Source organism: Heterodontus francisci, chromosome 49 (assembly GCF_036365525.1).
Source record: "Heterodontus francisci isolate sHetFra1 chromosome 49, sHetFra1.hap1, whole genome shotgun sequence".
NCBI lineage: Eukaryota > Metazoa > Chordata > Chondrichthyes > Heterodontiformes > Heterodontidae > Heterodontus > Heterodontus francisci.
The window spans coordinates 6,214,604-6,231,627 of record NC_090419.1 but is presented as its reverse complement, the minus strand read 5'-3'; the positions used below and the strand labels follow the sequence as shown (position 1 = coordinate 6,231,627).

Here is a 17,024-nt window from a genome sequence, read left to right as displayed (position 1 = left end):
AAACAACCTCAAGTCCCTCAGCCTTTCCTCGTAAGACCTTCCCTCCATACCAGGCAACATCCTAGTAAATCTCCTCTGCACCCTTTCCTTAGCTTCCACATCCTTCCTATAATGCGGTGACCAGAACTGCACGCAATACTCCAGGTGCGGTCTCACCAGAGTTTTGTACAGCTGCAGCATGACCTCGTGGCTCCGAAACTCAATCCCCCTACTAATAAAAGCTAACCCACCATATGCCTTCTTAACAGCCCTATTAACCTGGGTAGCAACCTTCAGGGATTTATGCACCTGGACACCAAGATCTCTCTGTTCATCTACACTACCAAGAATCTTCCCATTAGCCCAGTACTCTGCATTCCTGTTACTCCTTCCAAAGTGAATCACCTCGCACTTTTCCGCATTAAACTCCATTTGCCATCTCTCAGCCCAGCTCTGCAGCCTATCTATGTCCCTCTGTACCCTACAACATCCTTCGGCACTATCCACAACTCCACCGACCTTAGTGTCATCCGCAAATTTACTAACCCACCCTTCTACACCCTCTTCCAGGTCATTTATGAAAATGACAAACAGCAGTGGCCCCAAAACAGATCCTTGCGGTCCACCACTAGTAACTAAACTCCAGGATGAACATTTGCCATCAACCACCACCCTCTGTCTTCTTTCAGCTAGCCAATTTCTGATCCAAAGCTCTAAATCACCTTCAACCCCATACCTCCGTATTTTCTGCAATAGCCTACCATGGGGAACCTTATCAAACGCCTTACTGAAATCCATATACACCACATCCACGGCTTTACCCTCATCCACCTGTTTGGTCACCTTCTCGAAAACTCAATAAGGTTTGTGAGGCACGACCTACCTTTCACAAAACCGTGCTGACTATCGCTAATGAACTTATTCTTTTGAGTGTTTGATGGGGACAGTGTAGAGGGAGCTTTACTCTGTATCTAACCCCCGTGCTGTACCTGTCCTGGGGAGTGTTTGATGGGGACAGTGGAGAGGGAGCTTTACTCTGTATCTAACCCCCGTGCTGTACCTGTCCTGGGAGTGTTTGATGGGCACAGTGTAGAGGGAGCTTTACTCTGTATCTAACCCCCGTACTGTACCTGTCCTGGGGAGTGTTTGATGGGGACAGTGTAGAGGGAGCTTTACTCTGTATCTAACCCCCGTGCTGTACCTGTCCTGGGAGTGTTTGATGGGGACAGTGTAGAGGGAGCTTTACTCTGTATCAAACCTCTGTGCTGTACCTGTCCTGGGGAGTGTTTGATGGGGGACAGTGTAGAGGGAGCTTTACTCTGTATCTAACCCCCGTGCTGTCCCTGTCCTGGGAGTGTTTGATGGGGGACAGTGTAGAGGGAGCTTTACTCTGTATCTAACCCCCGTACTGTACCTGTCCTGGGAGTGTTTGATGGGGACAGTGTAGAGGGAGCTTTACTCTGTATCTAACCCCCGTACTGTACCTGTCCTGGGAGTGTTTGATGGGGGACAGTGTAGAGGGAGCTTTACTCTGTATCTAACCCCGTGCTGTACCTGTCCTGGGAGTGTTTGATGGGGACAGTGGAGAGGGAGCTTTACTCTGTATCTAACCCCCGTACTGTACCTGTCCTGGGAGTGTTTGATGGGGACAGTGTAGAGGGAGCTTTACTCTGTATCTAACCCCGTGCTGTACCTGTCCTGGGAGTGTTTGATGGGGACAGTGTAGAGGGAGCTTTACTCTGTATCTAACCCCCGTACTGTACCTGTCCTGGGAGTGTTTGATGGGGACAGTGTAGAGGGAGCTTTACTCTGTATCTAACCCCCGTACTGTACCTGTCCTGGGGAGTGTTTGATGGGGGACAGTGTAGAGGGAGCTTTACTCTGTATCTAACCCCCGTACTGTACCTGTCCTGGGGAGTGTTTGATGGGGGACAGTGTAGAGGGAGCTTTACTCTGTATCTAACCCCCGTACTGTACCTGTCCTGGGAGTGTTTGATGGGGACAGTGTAGAGGGAGCTTTACTCTGTATCTAACCCCCGTGCTGTCCCTGTCCTGGGAGTGTTTGATGGGGGAAAGTGTAGAGGGAGCTTTACTCTGTATCTAACCCCCGTACTGTACCTGTCCTGGGAGTGTTTGATGGGGACAGTGTAGAGGGAGCTTTACTCTGTATCTAACCCCCGTACTGTACCTGTCCTGGGAGTGTTTGATGGGGACAGTGTAGAGGGAGCTTTACTCTGTATCTAACCCCCCGTGCTGTACCTGTCCTGGGTGTGTTTGATGGGGACAGTGTAGAGGGAGCTTTACTCTGTATCTAACCCCCCGTGCTGTACCTGTCCTGGGAGTGTTTGTCACTGACAGCTGATGCTCGAAGTGTGCACTACGCAAGAAAAATAGCGAGAATAAGTGAAAATGAACAGTCAAGCCAGGCAGCTGGATGCCAGCCCTGGGTCCAGCTGCCTGCCTCGAGTCACCCAGCACCTGTTGGTTAGGCTGGTACCAGTGTTTGCTGTGGAATGAGACAGGCCGCAGACATACAGGAACGTTCGTGCTGCTTCAACCATTAACTTTAAAATAGTTTTTTTTTTAATTCCCAACAATCGGGAACGAGAAAATTGTTATCCAAACTGACCCATGATAAAAAATAAACTGCCGGGGCATTTTCAAGCCAAGTCCCCATGTTTGAAGAGACATTACCTGCTGCGCGGGGATAGGGGATAGAGTCCCTGCTTCTGCTGTGGAATCAAGCGCTTTCAACACCAGGCACAGGAGAGCTGCAGAGGGCAGCCCTCAGGAGTACCCCAGGCTCGACAGATCACACCCTGAGATACTGGACCCCTGGTTCAGGAGATCCCGGGTGTACCTGGAGCCCGATGTCAGGAGATCCCGGGTGTACCTGGACCCCTGGTTCAGGAGATCCCGGGTGTACCTGGAGCCCGATGTCAGGAGATCCCGGGTGTACCTGGACCCCGATGTCAGGAGATCCCGGGTGTACCTGGACCCCGATGTCAGGAGATCCCGGGTGTACCTGGACCCCTGGTTCAGGAGATCCCGGGTGAACCTGGACCCCGATGTCAGGAGATCCCGGGTGTACCTGGAACCCTGGTTCAGGAGATCCCGGGTGAACCTGGACCCCGATGTCAGGAGATCCCGGGTGTACCTGGACCCCTGGTTCAGGAGATCCCGGGTGTACCTGGACCCCTGGTTCAGGAGATCCCGGGTGTACCTGGAACCCTATTTCAGGAGATCCCGGGTGTACCTGGACCCCGATTTCAGGAGATCCCGGGTGTGCCTGGACCCCGATGTCAGGAGATCCCGGGTGTACCTGGAGCCCGATTTCAGGAGATCCCGGGTGTGCCTGGACCCCGATTTCAGGAGATCCCGGGTGTGCCTGGACCCCGATGTCAGGAGATCCCGGGTGTACCTGGAGCCCGATTTCAGGAGATCCCGGGTGTGCCTGGACCCCGATGTCAGGAGATCCCGGGTGTACCTGGACCCCTGATTCAGGAGATCCCGGGTGTACCTGGACCCCGATTTCAGGAGATCCCGGGTGTGCCTGGACCCCGATTTCAGGAGATCCCGGGTGTGCCTGGACCCCGATTTCAGGAGATCCCGGGTGTACCTGGAGCCCGATGTCAGGAGATCCCGGGTGTACCTGGACCTGCCAGCCAGTCGATATGCAGGATGACGGGGCATTCCATTTAAGGAAACGCCAGGGCCTAAAGCAAATCCCCAGGCAGGAATTCAGTGAGCCAGAAACTGGCCACAACCACAGGCCAAGTCTCAAAGCCCAGCACACGTGGCCCCAGCGAGCACAGTCCCAGGGCTGAAACACAGCAGTGGTTTAAGAGATCCCCCACCCCACCCCCCCGGCCCCCAGCCACCAACGCCTTCACCCTTCCCACCATATCTCCAGCTACAGGCTAAGAGTTCCCACCCCGTCAAGGTACCTTCCATCGGACAGCTCGGAGGCTGGGTTTCCTCGCGAAAGGATGGCTGCGTCTTTGCCAAATCAAGGAAAATTTAAAGAAATAATTATATATAAAGGCGCTCCTGAAACCGCCTTCAGGGGCAGCGGTCTGACACGCACGCTGATGTCTGGTCCCCACGTCCATCGTCACTGATCAGAAAATTTACACGTGTGAGGTTCTGAGGCGGAAACATTTCTCAAGCGAAAGAAAATATTCTCCGGGTGAGGCTGCGCCGTACGTCGAGAGCAGTCCCCCCCACTGCGCCCCTGCCGAGGAGAGGAGGCGGCGGCAGCGGTGATGAGGCCGGCGGGTCACGGTCTTACGAAGGCATGAGCCGCGACGTGGTCAGCACAAAGGGGTTGACGTCCTCGGCCTGCACGGCCCGGTGCAGCGAGGGCTCGGAGGCACTCCGCTCGATCTTTGGGAGGGCGTGCTGTAGCATCTCGATGGAAGCCAGTATCTGCAGGGTTGGAGGAATTAGGAGGCACTCAAACACGCAGGACGGAAACAAACAAAAAAAAAAGAGAAGCGTCCCCTTTTAAACATTTACGTTAAACGCGCGCACGACCCTGGTTCAGTCTGCCCTAAGCTCTATTAAAATGCTTTGATTTATTGTCTATAGCTAAACAGCAAAACTCATGGCAATCTGGCAACAGCAGAAGCAGAACTGACAGCAGGAGAGGTGCTTTTGCCCAGCACAGGCTGAGGAGCCAGGAATTGCTACAGTGCCACCACTGGCGGGAGGGTGTAATTACAGCGTGACGTGTTTACATAGGCGCTGCCCATTATAAAGGTGGTGTGGCAGAAATCCCACACGCCGAATTGAAAACATTAATTACGTCGTTTGGAACTTTGTCCGAGACGTTTTACTAGACATTATTACAAATAACTTTTAAAGAGCAGCTAGGATGGCCACACACAATTTGCATATGAGGCGCCAAAGGCCGGCTGGGAGTCAGAGGTGATTGCCCAGTCTAACCAGAACAATGGGGGTGCTCTTTGATTCAATTACCGAGAATGGTTTTGTCAATGTTGGTCGTCAAAAGCCATCGACACCCATTGACTTTGCAAGAGCCAACAGCCCGCCACCGACCCCATCCCACCCCATGTGTGTATGAACAGCCTTGAATTTCAAACGACCTCCCAGAAGGTGCTGTTTCAAACAAAGAGGTGGCCACATGACGTGACCACCTGTGTAACTCTGAGAGTTTGTGAATTGTGCCAGAGAAAGGTGACAGTAACTGAACTCCAATAGGAAGCACCTCCCTCTCTCGCCCTCTCCAGCAAAGTCCCAGGGGAGCCTTGGCTGCAGCTATCCCTAAAATCTGCAGATCCTCACGGTCAGCAAAAGAAGATGGATAAAGCCTCTCTTCAGCCTTCCAGAACCAGAGAAGCAAGCCCGAATTGTGCACGTGGCCCAGCGAGGACTTCAAGAGTTCAATTTCAACTAAGGACCACCGGGACTACACTTCTATATATAAATTTCATTGTTATGAAGGACTCTACTCTAACCTCCCAACTCTGTGTTTTCCCCTCTGTATCTATTTGTGTGTGAGAGTGCGTGCCTCTCATATGAATTGGAGCATGAATGCGCTGCGTATTTCAGTAATTTTAACCGGTTTAGAGTGATAAGGTTAATAAATTTACATCTTTCTTGTTTAAACTCAAGAAAACCTGTCTGACTGGTTCATTTACAATTATATATTACAGCAGCAGGAGGAAATGCTCACTGAGGTGGTAAGTTAAATCACTGTGTTTAAAATATAAACCCTGTTGGGGTCGAATCAGAGGAGGAGAAAAAGGGGAGCCTCAGACCCCTTCCTCACCTGGTCACAACAGTGGACATCGGGCTTTATAATGGCAGTGCCCACAGATGTAAGACTTTTAATGTCAAATATGGATATTTACCCCCTGCTTTCCTGATGGTGTACAGGCTCTGCGGGTGCTGCCCTGATCGTATAGCTGATGTGAACCTGCTTTGAGGCGACTGGCTTAAACCGGTGCCCATCATAAAATGCCTGCCCAGGTGGGTAGCAGCTGAGCCTGACCTGGTCCTCACCCGACGTACAGCAACCTACTCAAATTACGTCGAGGCCGCGGCGCAGAAACAGGCCATTCGGCCCAACCGCTCCGTGCTGGCATTTATGCTCTGCCCGAGCCTCCCACCCCTCCTATTCCACCTCACCCTGTGAGCGTAACAGCAGAAACTGCGAGGGACGCACGCTCGCCATCGCCCGACGGGTCAAGAGGACGGGCCTTCGATCCCCGAACCAACGGCAGCTGCTCGGTGTGGGAACCCCCGACGTGGGAGGAGGGGAGGGATCTTTCTGCTCGGTGTGGGGCATATGAATTAGGAGCAGTGTCGGCCATTCGGCCCCTCGAGCCTCCCCACTGCGCAACGCGCGGCCATGTAGACTCCTAAATGCGCGTGAATGAGTCGGGCAAGCATTTACCTGTATAAACAGGGGGCGCTCATCCCGTTTCACTTTTATACAGTCCACAATCAGCCGCTTCATCGCCTTCGGACAGTTGCGGTACACCTTGCTGAGGTCAGGGGTCAGGTACCCACGGCCAACCATGAAGATAATCTGCAAGAGAGGGACTGAGTTTATGCCCCCACTCAACTCTCAGTCCTGCCACTGGCAACCTTTTAGCACCCTCCCCGTTGTCAAGGGCACAGAGGCTCCACTAACTGTGGGCTCTTGCGCCAGGCACCCGGTCCGTCACTGACACCCTCCCCGGTTTCTGGTCCGTCACCTACTCTCCTCCCCAGGATCCTGGCCCATCACTGACTCCTCCTTGGTTCCTGGTCCGTCACCCGCTCTGCTCCCCGGGCATCTGGCCTTTCACGAACGCTCTTCCTGTCATGGATTCCCTTCCCCAGGTTCCTGATCAATCACTGACTCCCTCCACTGGCTCAGGGAGCAGCCCTCTCGCCTCGGAGTCAGAAGACTGTGGGTTCCAGTCCCCACTCCACAGACTCAAGCCCCATAATCCAGGCCGACACGCCCCGTGCCAGTAGTGAGGGAGCGCGGCACTGTCGGAGGGTCAGTACTGAGGGAGAGCCGCACTGTCGGAGGGTCAGTACTGAGGGAGAGCCGCACTGTCGGAGGGTCAGTACTGAGGGAGCGCCGCACTGTCGGAGGGTCAGTACTGAGGGAGAGCCGCACTGTCGGAGGGTCAGTACTGAGGGAGAGCCGCACTGTCGGAGGGTCAGTACTGAGGGAGAGCCGCACTGTCGGAGGGTCAGTACTGAGGGAGAGCCGCACTGTCGGAGGGTCAGTACTGAGGGAGCGCCGCACTGTCGGAGGGTCAGTACTGAGGGAGCGCCGCGCTGTCGGAGGGTCAGTACTGAGGGAGCGCCGCCCTGTCGGAGGGTCAATACTGAGGGAGCTCCGCGCTGTCGGAGGGTCAGTACTGAGGGAGCGCCGCACTGTCGGAGGGTCAGTACTGAGGGAGAGCCGCACTGTCGGAGGGTCAGTACTGAGGGAGAGCCGCACTGTCGGAGGGTCAGTACTGAGGGAGAGCCGCACTGTCGGAGGGTCAGTACTGAGGGAGAGCCGCACTGTCGGAGGGTCAGTACTGAGGGAGCGCCGCACTGTCGGAGGGTCAGTACTGAGGGAGCGCCGCGCTGTCGGAGGGTCAGTACTGAGGGAGCGCCGCCCTGTCGGAGGGTCAATACTGAGGGAGCTCCGCGCTGTCGGAGGGTCAGTACTGAGGGAGCACCGCACTGTCGGAGGGTCAGTACTGAGGGAGCGCCGCAATGTCGGAGGGTCAGTACTGAGGGAGAGCCGCACTGTCGGAGGGTCAGTACTGAGGGAGCACCGCAATGTCGGAGGGTCAGTACTGAGGGAGCTCCGCACTGTCGGAGGGTCAGTACTGAGGGAGAGCCGCACTGTCGGAGGGTCAGTACTGAGGGAGAGCCGCACTGTCGGAGGGTCAGTACTGAGGGAGAGCCGCACTGTCGGAGGGTCAGTACTGAGGGAGAGCCGCACTGTCGGAGGGTCAGTACTGAGGGAGAGCCGCACTGTCGGAGGGTCAGTACTGAGGGAGCGCCGCACTGTCGGAGGGTCAGTACTGAGGGAGCGCCGCGCTGTCGGAGGGTCAGTACTGAGGGAGCGCCGCCCTGTCGGAGGGTCAATACTGAGGGAGCTCCGCGCTGTCGGAGGGTCAGTACTGAGGGAGCACCGCACTGTCGGAGGGTCAGTACTGAGGGAGCGCCGCAATGTCGGAGGGTCAGTACTGAGGGAGAGCCGCACTGTCGGAGGGTCAGTACTGAGGGAGCGCCGCACTGTCGGAGGGTCAGCACTGAGGGAGCGCCGCAATGTCGGAGGGTCAGTACTGAGGGAGCGACGCACTGTCGGAGGGACAGCACTGAGGGAGCGCCGCACTGTCGGAGGGTCAGTACTGAGGGAGCGCCGCACTGTCGGAGGGACAGCACTGAGGGAGCGCCACACTGTCGGAGGGTCAGTACTGAGGGAGCGCCGCACTGTCGGAGAGTCAGTACTGAGGGAGCGCCGCACTGTCGGAGGGACAGTACTGAGGGAGCGCCGCACTGTCGGAGGGTCAGTACTGAGGGAGCGCCGCACTGTCGGAGGGTCAGTACTGAGGGAGAACTGCACTGTCGGAGGGTCAGTACTGAGGGAGCGCCGCACTGTCGGAGGGTCAGTACCAAGGGAGCGCCGCACTGTCGGAGGGTCAGTACTGAGGGAGCTCCGCGCTGTCGGCGGGTCAGTACTGAGGGAGCGCCACACTGTCGGAGGGTCAGTACTGAGGGAGCACCGCACTGTCGGAGGGTCAGTACCGAGGGAGCGCCGCACTGTCGGAGGGTCAGTACCGAGGGAGCTCCGCGCTGTCGGAGGGTCAGTACTGAGGGACTGCCGTACTGTCGGTCAGTACTGAGGGAGCTCAGCGCTGTCGGAGGGTCAGTACTGAGGGAGTGCCGCACTGTCGGTCAGTACTGAGGGAGCTCCGCACTGTCGGAGGGTCAGTACTGAGGGAGCTCCGCGCTGTCGGAGGGTCAGTACTGAGGGAGCGCCGCACTGTCGGAGGGTCAGTACTGAGGGAGTGCCGCACTGTCGGAGGGTCAGTACTGAGGGAGTGCCGCACTGTCGGAGGTTCAGTACTGAGGGAGCGCCACACTGTCGGAGGGTCAGTACTGAGGGACTGCCGCACTGTCGGTCAGTACTGAGGGAGCTCCGCGCTGTCGGAGCGTCAGTACTGAGGGAGCTCCGCGCTGTCGGAGGGTCAGTACTGAGGGAGTGCCGCACTGTCGGAGGGTCAGTACTGAGGGAGCGCCACACTGTCGGAGGGTCAGTACTGAGGGAGTTCCGCACTGTCGGAGGGTCAGTACTGAGGGAGCGCCGCACTGTCGGAGGGTCAGTACTGAGGGAGTGCCGCACTGTCGGAGGGTCAGTGCTGAGGGAGCGCCGCACTGTCGGAGGGTCAGTACTGAGGGAGCTCCGCACTGTCGGAGGGTCAGGTCTGAGGGAGCGCCGCACTGTCGGAGGGTCAGTATTGAGGGAGCGCCGCACTGTCGGAGGGTCAGCACGGAGGGAGCGCCGCACTGTCGGAGGGTCAGCACGGAGGGAGCGCCGCACTGTCGGAGGGTCAGTACTGAGGGAGCGACGCACTGTCGGAGGGTCAGCACTGAGGGAGCGATGCACTGTCGGAGGGACAGCACTGAGGGAGCGCCACACTGTCGGAGGGTCAGTACTGAGGGAGTGCCGCACTGTCGGAGGGTCAGTACTGAGGGAGCGCCGCACTGTCGGAGGGTCAGTACGGAGGGAGCGCTGCACTGTCGGAGGGTCAGTACTGAGGGAGCTCCGCGCTGTCGGAGGGTCAGTACTGAGGGAGTGCCACACTGTCGCAGGGTCAGTACTGAGGGAGTGCTGCAATGTCAGAGGCACTGTCTTTCGGATGAGTTGTTAAACTGAGGCCACCGTCTGCCCTCTCAGGTGGGTGTAAAAGATCCCACGGCCACGAGGGAAAGGGGGGGCGTTGGCAATACTTACCCCTCAATCAACGTGACTGAAAAACAGATGACCACAATGCTGTTTGCGGGATCTTGCTGTGTGTAAGATTGACTGCCATGTTTACTACATTACAACAGTGACAACGGTTCAAAAATATCTTACTGGCTCCTGAGGTAGTGAAAAGGGTCACGCCAGGTCTTTATGGGTCACGCCAGGTCTTTCTGGGTCACGCCAGGTCTTCCTGGGTCACGCCAGGTCCTCGTGCTTCCTGGACCCATCACCAACTCTTTCTGTTCGTCCTTGGATCTTGCCTTTCAGTCCCCGCAGCCACGTTTCCAGTCCGCCACCGACTCTCCCCCGATTGCTGACCCGTCACTGACTGACTAAACCCGTTTCCCAGTCCATCGGTGACTCCTGCCCGGTTACCAGCCCGTCACTCACTGACTGACCCCCACCTCCCTGCGATCCCGAGGTCTGATCAGACTCTCGAGCCGGGCCAGTCGCTGTGTTGGCGCGAACCGTACCTGGTCTCGGTTGTTGATGTATGAGTACGGCAGCGTCCCAGTCATGATCTCATAAAGCACGATTCCATAGGCATAAACGTCTGATTGGAAACTGTACGGGTTGTTGTCCTGCATCCTGATCACTTCTGGAGCCTGCAAAAGGAAAGAATAAAGGGCAATCATTGTGTAAAAAAAAAACAGGGGACAGGCTGGGATCTGTGTGAGAGAGTAACACACATACACAAACAAAGACAAACACACACACAGACACACAAAGACAAACAAATACACACACAAAGACAAACAAATACACACACAAAGACAAACAAATACACACACACACAGACAAACAAATACACACACAAAGACAAACAAATACACACACAAAGACAAACAAATACACACACAAAGACAAACAAATACACACACACACACAGACAAACAAATACACACACACACAGACAAACAAACACACACACACACAGACAAACAAACACACACACACACACAGACAAACAAACACACACAGACACACAAAAACAAACACACACAAAGACAAACACACACACACAAAGACAAACAAACACACACAAAGACAAACAAACACACACACAAACAAACAAACACACAGACAAACAAACACACAGACAAACAAACACACACAGACAAACAAACACACACAGACAAACAAATACACACACACACAAACAAATACACACACACACAGACAAACAAATACACACACACAGACAAACAAACACACACACACAGACAAACAAACACACACACACAGACAAACAAACACACACACACAAACAAACACACAAAGGCAAACAAACACACACACAGACACACAAAAACACACACAAAGACAAACACACACACAGACACACTCACACACAAAGACAAACAAATACACACACAAAGACAAACAAACACACACACAAAGACAAACAAACACACACACAAAGACAAACAAACACACACAGACAAACAAACACACACACAAAGACAAACAAACACACACAGACAAACAAACACACACAGACAAACAAACACACACAGACAAACAAACACACACAGACAAACACACTCACAAAGACAAACAAACACCCACAAAGACACACACACACAGACACACACAAAGACAAACACACACACACACAAAGGCAAACAAACACATACACAAAGGCAAACAAACACACACACAAAGACACACAAAGAAACACACACACAAAGACACACACACACACACACACACACAAAGACAAACACACAAAGACAAACACACACACACACAGGCATACAAATGCACACGCACAAAGACAGACAAAGAAACACACACACAAAGACACACACACACACACACACACACAAACACACACACACACAAAGACAAACACACACACACACAAAGACAAACACACACAAAGACACACACACAAAGACACACAAAGACACACACACACAAAGACACACACACAAAGACAAACAAACACACACACACAAAGACAAACACACAACAAAGACAGACAAAGACAAACACACACACACACACACAAAGACAAACACACACACACAAAGACAAACACACACACACAAAGACAAACACACACACACACACACACAAAGGCGAACAAACACACACACACAAAGGCGAACAAACACACACACACACAAAGGCGAACAAACACACACACACACAAAGGCGAACAAACACACACACACACAAAGGCAAACAAACAAACACACACACAAAGGCAAACAAACACACACACACACAAAGGCAAACAAACACACACACACACAAAGGCAAACAAACACACAGACACACAAAGCCAAACACACACACACAGACACACAAAGACAAAATCACACACACAAAGACAAAATCACACACACACAAAGACAAAATCACACACACACAAAGACAAAATCACACACACACAAAGACAAAATCACACACACACAAAGACAAAATCACACACACACACACAAAGGCAAACAAATACACACTCACAAACACACACACACACACAAAGACAAACACACACACACACAGACAAACAAACACACACACAGACAAACAAACACACACACAGACAAACAAACACACACACAGACAAACACACACAAAGACAAACACACACAAAGACAAACACACACAAAGACAAACACACACACACACACAAAAACACTGTACCAGACACACAGCCTATCATGTGTGATATTCTGAACCAATCCCGGGTACAGACTGTGCTTACCATCCACAGGATAGATCCGCTCGGCTGCTCCACTTGTTGTGAGCCGCTCCATCGGGACTTCACCGTTGCCAGGCCGAAGTCCCCGATTTTCACCGTCAGTCCCTCGTGCAGGAAGATATCTGAAGGTCAGCCGTGAAGGAACTGTTTCAACTGCTTTCCCTCGACAGTAAAGCACAGGGCCGCTGGCAACCAGCAGTCCCCACCGCCCCCAGTGGTGCTGACCCATCACCCTCAACGTCCCCCCAGCCTCCCAGAGCGCTGACCCCTCACCCTCCACTGAACTCACTCCCACAGCGGTCAGCTCCTCCGACTCATGCCCACACCCCGACAACCACCGTCTCTGCCACCGGGGCTGGGGAGGAGGAGGGGGTGGCGGTTGGGGGGCGCGGGGGGGGGGGGGAACGAAGAGAAACTTGGCCCACAACAGCTCAGGGTCTGGGCAGCGGGGTCGAGGGCCCACCCTGGGGTCAGGAGCGGGAGCACTCGCCTCCCCAGGCACAGCAGCCCTAGCTCAGGGTGTTGGGAGCGCGGAGGGGCAGAGGACCCGCTCTGGAGTCAGGGCACGCACATCCCCACAAGGATACTGTTTGATTTCAAGTCTCTGTGGATGATATTTTTTGCGTGAAGATAACTGAAAGAGAAAAGGACAAGATTAAAGGAGGAGTGTCGTAGGGGAACAGGGAGTTCAGACTGCGTTCCCTACCTTGTTTCTCCGTCTTTCCAAAAGGGGTTGAATAGCAGCACCTCTGGCAGAGAGCCAGCTGTGAACTGATGGTGAGGGGGCACCAGTTCCAACGGGCTCCATCTTCCCCACACTGGAAAATCCGGAACCCCTACTTGTACACGCTGATTCCAAACCCCACCCCCCGCTCCACAACCTCCGTCAGTAATCGGTGCCCTCCTCCCTGTCCTGTGTCATCTGTCGATTGGATACTGCCGTCATCACTCAGCTCTTTGCCAATTGGGCATTTACCCCATGCCCTGCACCGACTGGCGAACTGCTGCCTGCTCACTCACTCCACGCTTATGAACTGTTCTACAACCTCGTTCTACAATCCCTCTGGCCCCCTTGTCCCTTCCCTATCTCTGTAACCTCCTCCAGCCCCCTCGTCCCTTCCCCATCTCTGTAACCTCCTCCAGCCCCTACAACCCTCCCTATCTCAGTAACCTCCTCCAGCCTCTACACCCCTCCCTATCTCAGTAACCTCCTTCAGCCTCTACACCCCTCCCTATCTCTGTAACCTCCTCCAGCCTCTACACCCCTCCCCATCTCTGTAACCGCCTCCAGCCTCTATACCACTCCCTATCTCTGTATCCTCCTCCAGCCCCTACAACCCTCCCTATCTCAGTAACCTCCTCCAGCCTCTACACCCCTCCCTATCTCAGTAACCTCCTTCAGCCTCTACACCCCTCCCTATCTCTGTAACCTCCTCCAGCCCCTACAACCCTCCCTATCTCAGTAACCTCCTTCAGCCTCTACACCCCTCCCTATCTCAGTAACCTCCTTCAGCCTCTACACCCCTCCCTATCTCTGTAACCTCCTCCAGCCCCTACAACCCTCCCTATCTCAGTAACCTCCTCCAGCCTCTACACCCCTCCCTATCTCAGTAACCTCCTTCAGCCTCTACACCCCTCCCTTTCTCTGTAACCTCCTCCAGCCCCAACAACCCTCCCTATCTCTGTAACCTCCTCCAGCCCCTACAACCCTCCCTATCTCTGTATCCTCCTCCAGCCCCTACAACCCTCCCTTTCTCTGTAACCTCCTCCAGCCCCTACAACCCTCCCTATCTCTGTAACCTCCTCCAGCCCCTACAAACCCTCCCTATCTCTGTAACCTCCTCCAGCCCCTACAACCCTCCCTATCTCTGTAACCTCCTCCAGCCCCTACAAACCCTCCCTATCTCTGTAACCTGCTCCAGCCCCTACAACCCTCCCTATCTCTGTAACCTCCTCCAGCCCCTACACCCCTCCCTATCTCTGTAACCTCCTCCAGCCCCTACAACCCTCTCTATCTCTGTAACCTCCTCCAGCCCCTACAACTCTCCCTATCTCTGTAACCTCCACCAGCCCCGACAACCCTCCCTCTCTCTGTAACCTCCTCCAGCCCCTACAACCCTCCAAGATCTCTGCGCTCCTCCAATTCCGGCCTCTTGACCATCCCCCGATTACCATCACTCCACCATTGGCGGCTGTGCCTTCAGCTGCCTGGGGCCCTAAGCTCTGGAATTCCCTCCCTAAACCACTCCGCCTCTCTCTCTCCTCCTTAAAACCGACCTCTTTGACCGAGCTTTTGGTCGCCCTGTGCTGATTGGTTACTCACTCCATGCCCTGCGCTGATTGATTACTCACTCCACGCCCTGCGCTGATTGGTTACTCACTCCATGCCCTGCACTGATTGGTTACTCACTCCATGCCCTGCGCTGATTGGTTACTCACTCCACGCCCTGCGCTGATTGGTTACTCACTCCACGCCCTGCGCTGATTGGTTACTCACTCCATGCCCTGTCATGCCATGCCCTGCGCTGATTGGTTACTCACTCCACGCCCTGTGCTGACTGGTTACTCACTCCGTGCCAATTGGTTACTCACTCCATGCCCTGCACTGATTGGTTACTCACTCCACGCCCTGCACTGATTGGTTACTCACTCCACGCCCTGCACTGATTGGTTACTCACTCCATGCCCTGCGCTGATTGGTTACTCACTCTACGCCCTGCGCTGATTGGTTACTCACTCCACGCCCTGCGCTGATTGGTTACTCACTCCACGCCCTGCGCTGATTGGTTACTCACTCCATGCCCTGCGCTGATTGGTTACTCACTCCACGCCCTGCGCTGATTGGTTATTCACTCCACGCCCTGCGCTGATTGGTTACTCACTCCATGCCCTGCGCTGATTGGTTACTCACTCCATGCCCTGTCATGCCATGCCCTGCGCTGATTGGTTACTCACTCCACGCCCTGCGCTGATTGGTTACTCACTCCATGCCCTGCGCTGATTGGTTACTCACTCCACGCCCTGTGCTGATTGGTTACTCACTCCACGCCCTGCGCTGATTGGTTACTCACTCCATGCCCTGCGCTGATTGGTTACTCACTCCATGCCCTGTCATGCCATGCCCTGCGCTGATTGGTTACACACTCCATGCCCTGCGCTGATTGGTTACTCACTCCACGCCCTGCGCTGATTGGTTACTCACTCCACGCCCTGCGCTGATTGGTTACTCACTCCACACCCTGCGCTGATTGGTTACTCACTCCACGCCCTGCGCTGATTGGTTACTCACTCCATGCCCTGTGCAGTTTGCCGAGCGATGTCAATGAGCTGGAAGGTGTCGAATTTGGTCTCAAGGACGTGCAGGTGACGGTAAAGGCTGCTGCTCTCACACCACTGAGTGACGATGGCCATTTGCGGCTTTGTCATAAAGCCCATGAACAGCAGGATATTGACGTGTCTCGTTTTCCTGCAAGGAATGGAAAGGAAAACAGCTTGGCTCATCCTGACAGGAGCAAGAAGGCACAAACCACAGCATACAGCCAACCTCTGCTCCAAGCCTTCCCACACCTTACTGCCACATTCTCTCAGCTTTCCAGTCACTGATTCCAGCCCAAGGCATTTCACAAAGATATAACGCCCCAATGATCTCCATAACGCTCTCCCTCTCAGCCCACTCTCTCTCTCCCTCTCAGCCCACTCTCTCTCTCCCTCTCCCTCCCTGACCCTCTCAGCCCACTCTCTCTCTCCCTCTCAGCCCACTCTCTCTCTCCCTCTCAGCCCACTCTCTCTCTCCCTCTCCCTCCCTGACCCTCTCAGCCCACTCTCTCTCTCCCTCTCCCTCCCTGACCCTCTCAGCCCACTCTCTCTCTCCCTCTCCCTCCCTGACCCTCTCAGCCCACTCTCTCTCTCCCTCTCAGCCCACTCTCTCTCTCCCTCCCTGACCCTCTCAGCCCACTCTCTCTCTCCCTCTCAGCCCACTCTCTCTCTCCCTCTCCCTCCCTGACCCTCTCAGCCCACTCTCTCCCTCCCTGACCCTCTCAGCCCACTCTCTCTCTCCCTCTCAGCCCACTCTCCCTCTCCCTCCCTGACCCTCTCAGCCCACTCTCTCTCTCCCTCTCTGACCCTCTCAGCCCACTCTCTCTCTCTCCCTCTCAGCCCACTCTCTCTCTCCCTCTCCCTCCCTGACCCTCTCAGCCCACTCTCTCTCTCCCTCTCAGCCCACTCTCTCTCTCCCTCTCCCTCCCTGACCCTCTCAGCCCACTCTCTCTCTCCCTCTCCCTCCCTGACCCTCTCAGCCCACTCTCCCTCTCCCTCCCTGACCCTCTCAGCCCACTCTCT

The 17,024-nt window shown here is 54.8% G+C and overlaps 1 protein-coding gene across 2 annotated transcripts in view; it reads right to left on the bottom strand.

The window, feature by feature from the left end:
* Positions 1-3,499: 3,499 nt before the first annotated feature.
* The window catches only part of LOC137358230 (RAF proto-oncogene serine/threonine-protein kinase-like), a 30,966-nt gene continuing 17,441 nt past the window's right edge, over positions 3,500-17,024 (bottom strand). Inside the window, exons 5-10 of one of the 2 annotated variants that reach the window (XM_068024117.1) lie at positions 15,976-16,152; positions 13,274-13,320; positions 12,690-12,808; positions 10,447-10,578; positions 6,401-6,535; positions 3,500-4,407 (exon numbers count right to left, since the gene is read on the bottom strand). In XM_068024117.1, coding sequence (XP_067880218.1) covers positions 4,267-4,407; positions 6,401-6,535; positions 10,447-10,578; positions 12,690-12,808; positions 13,274-13,320; positions 15,976-16,152 — 751 coding nt within the window. In that variant the 3' untranslated portion in view covers positions 3,500-4,266. The remainder of the gene's footprint in view (positions 4,408-6,400; positions 6,536-10,446; positions 10,579-12,689; positions 12,809-13,273; positions 13,321-15,975; positions 16,153-17,024) is intronic. The other variant, XM_068024116.1, reaches the window with a different exon arrangement.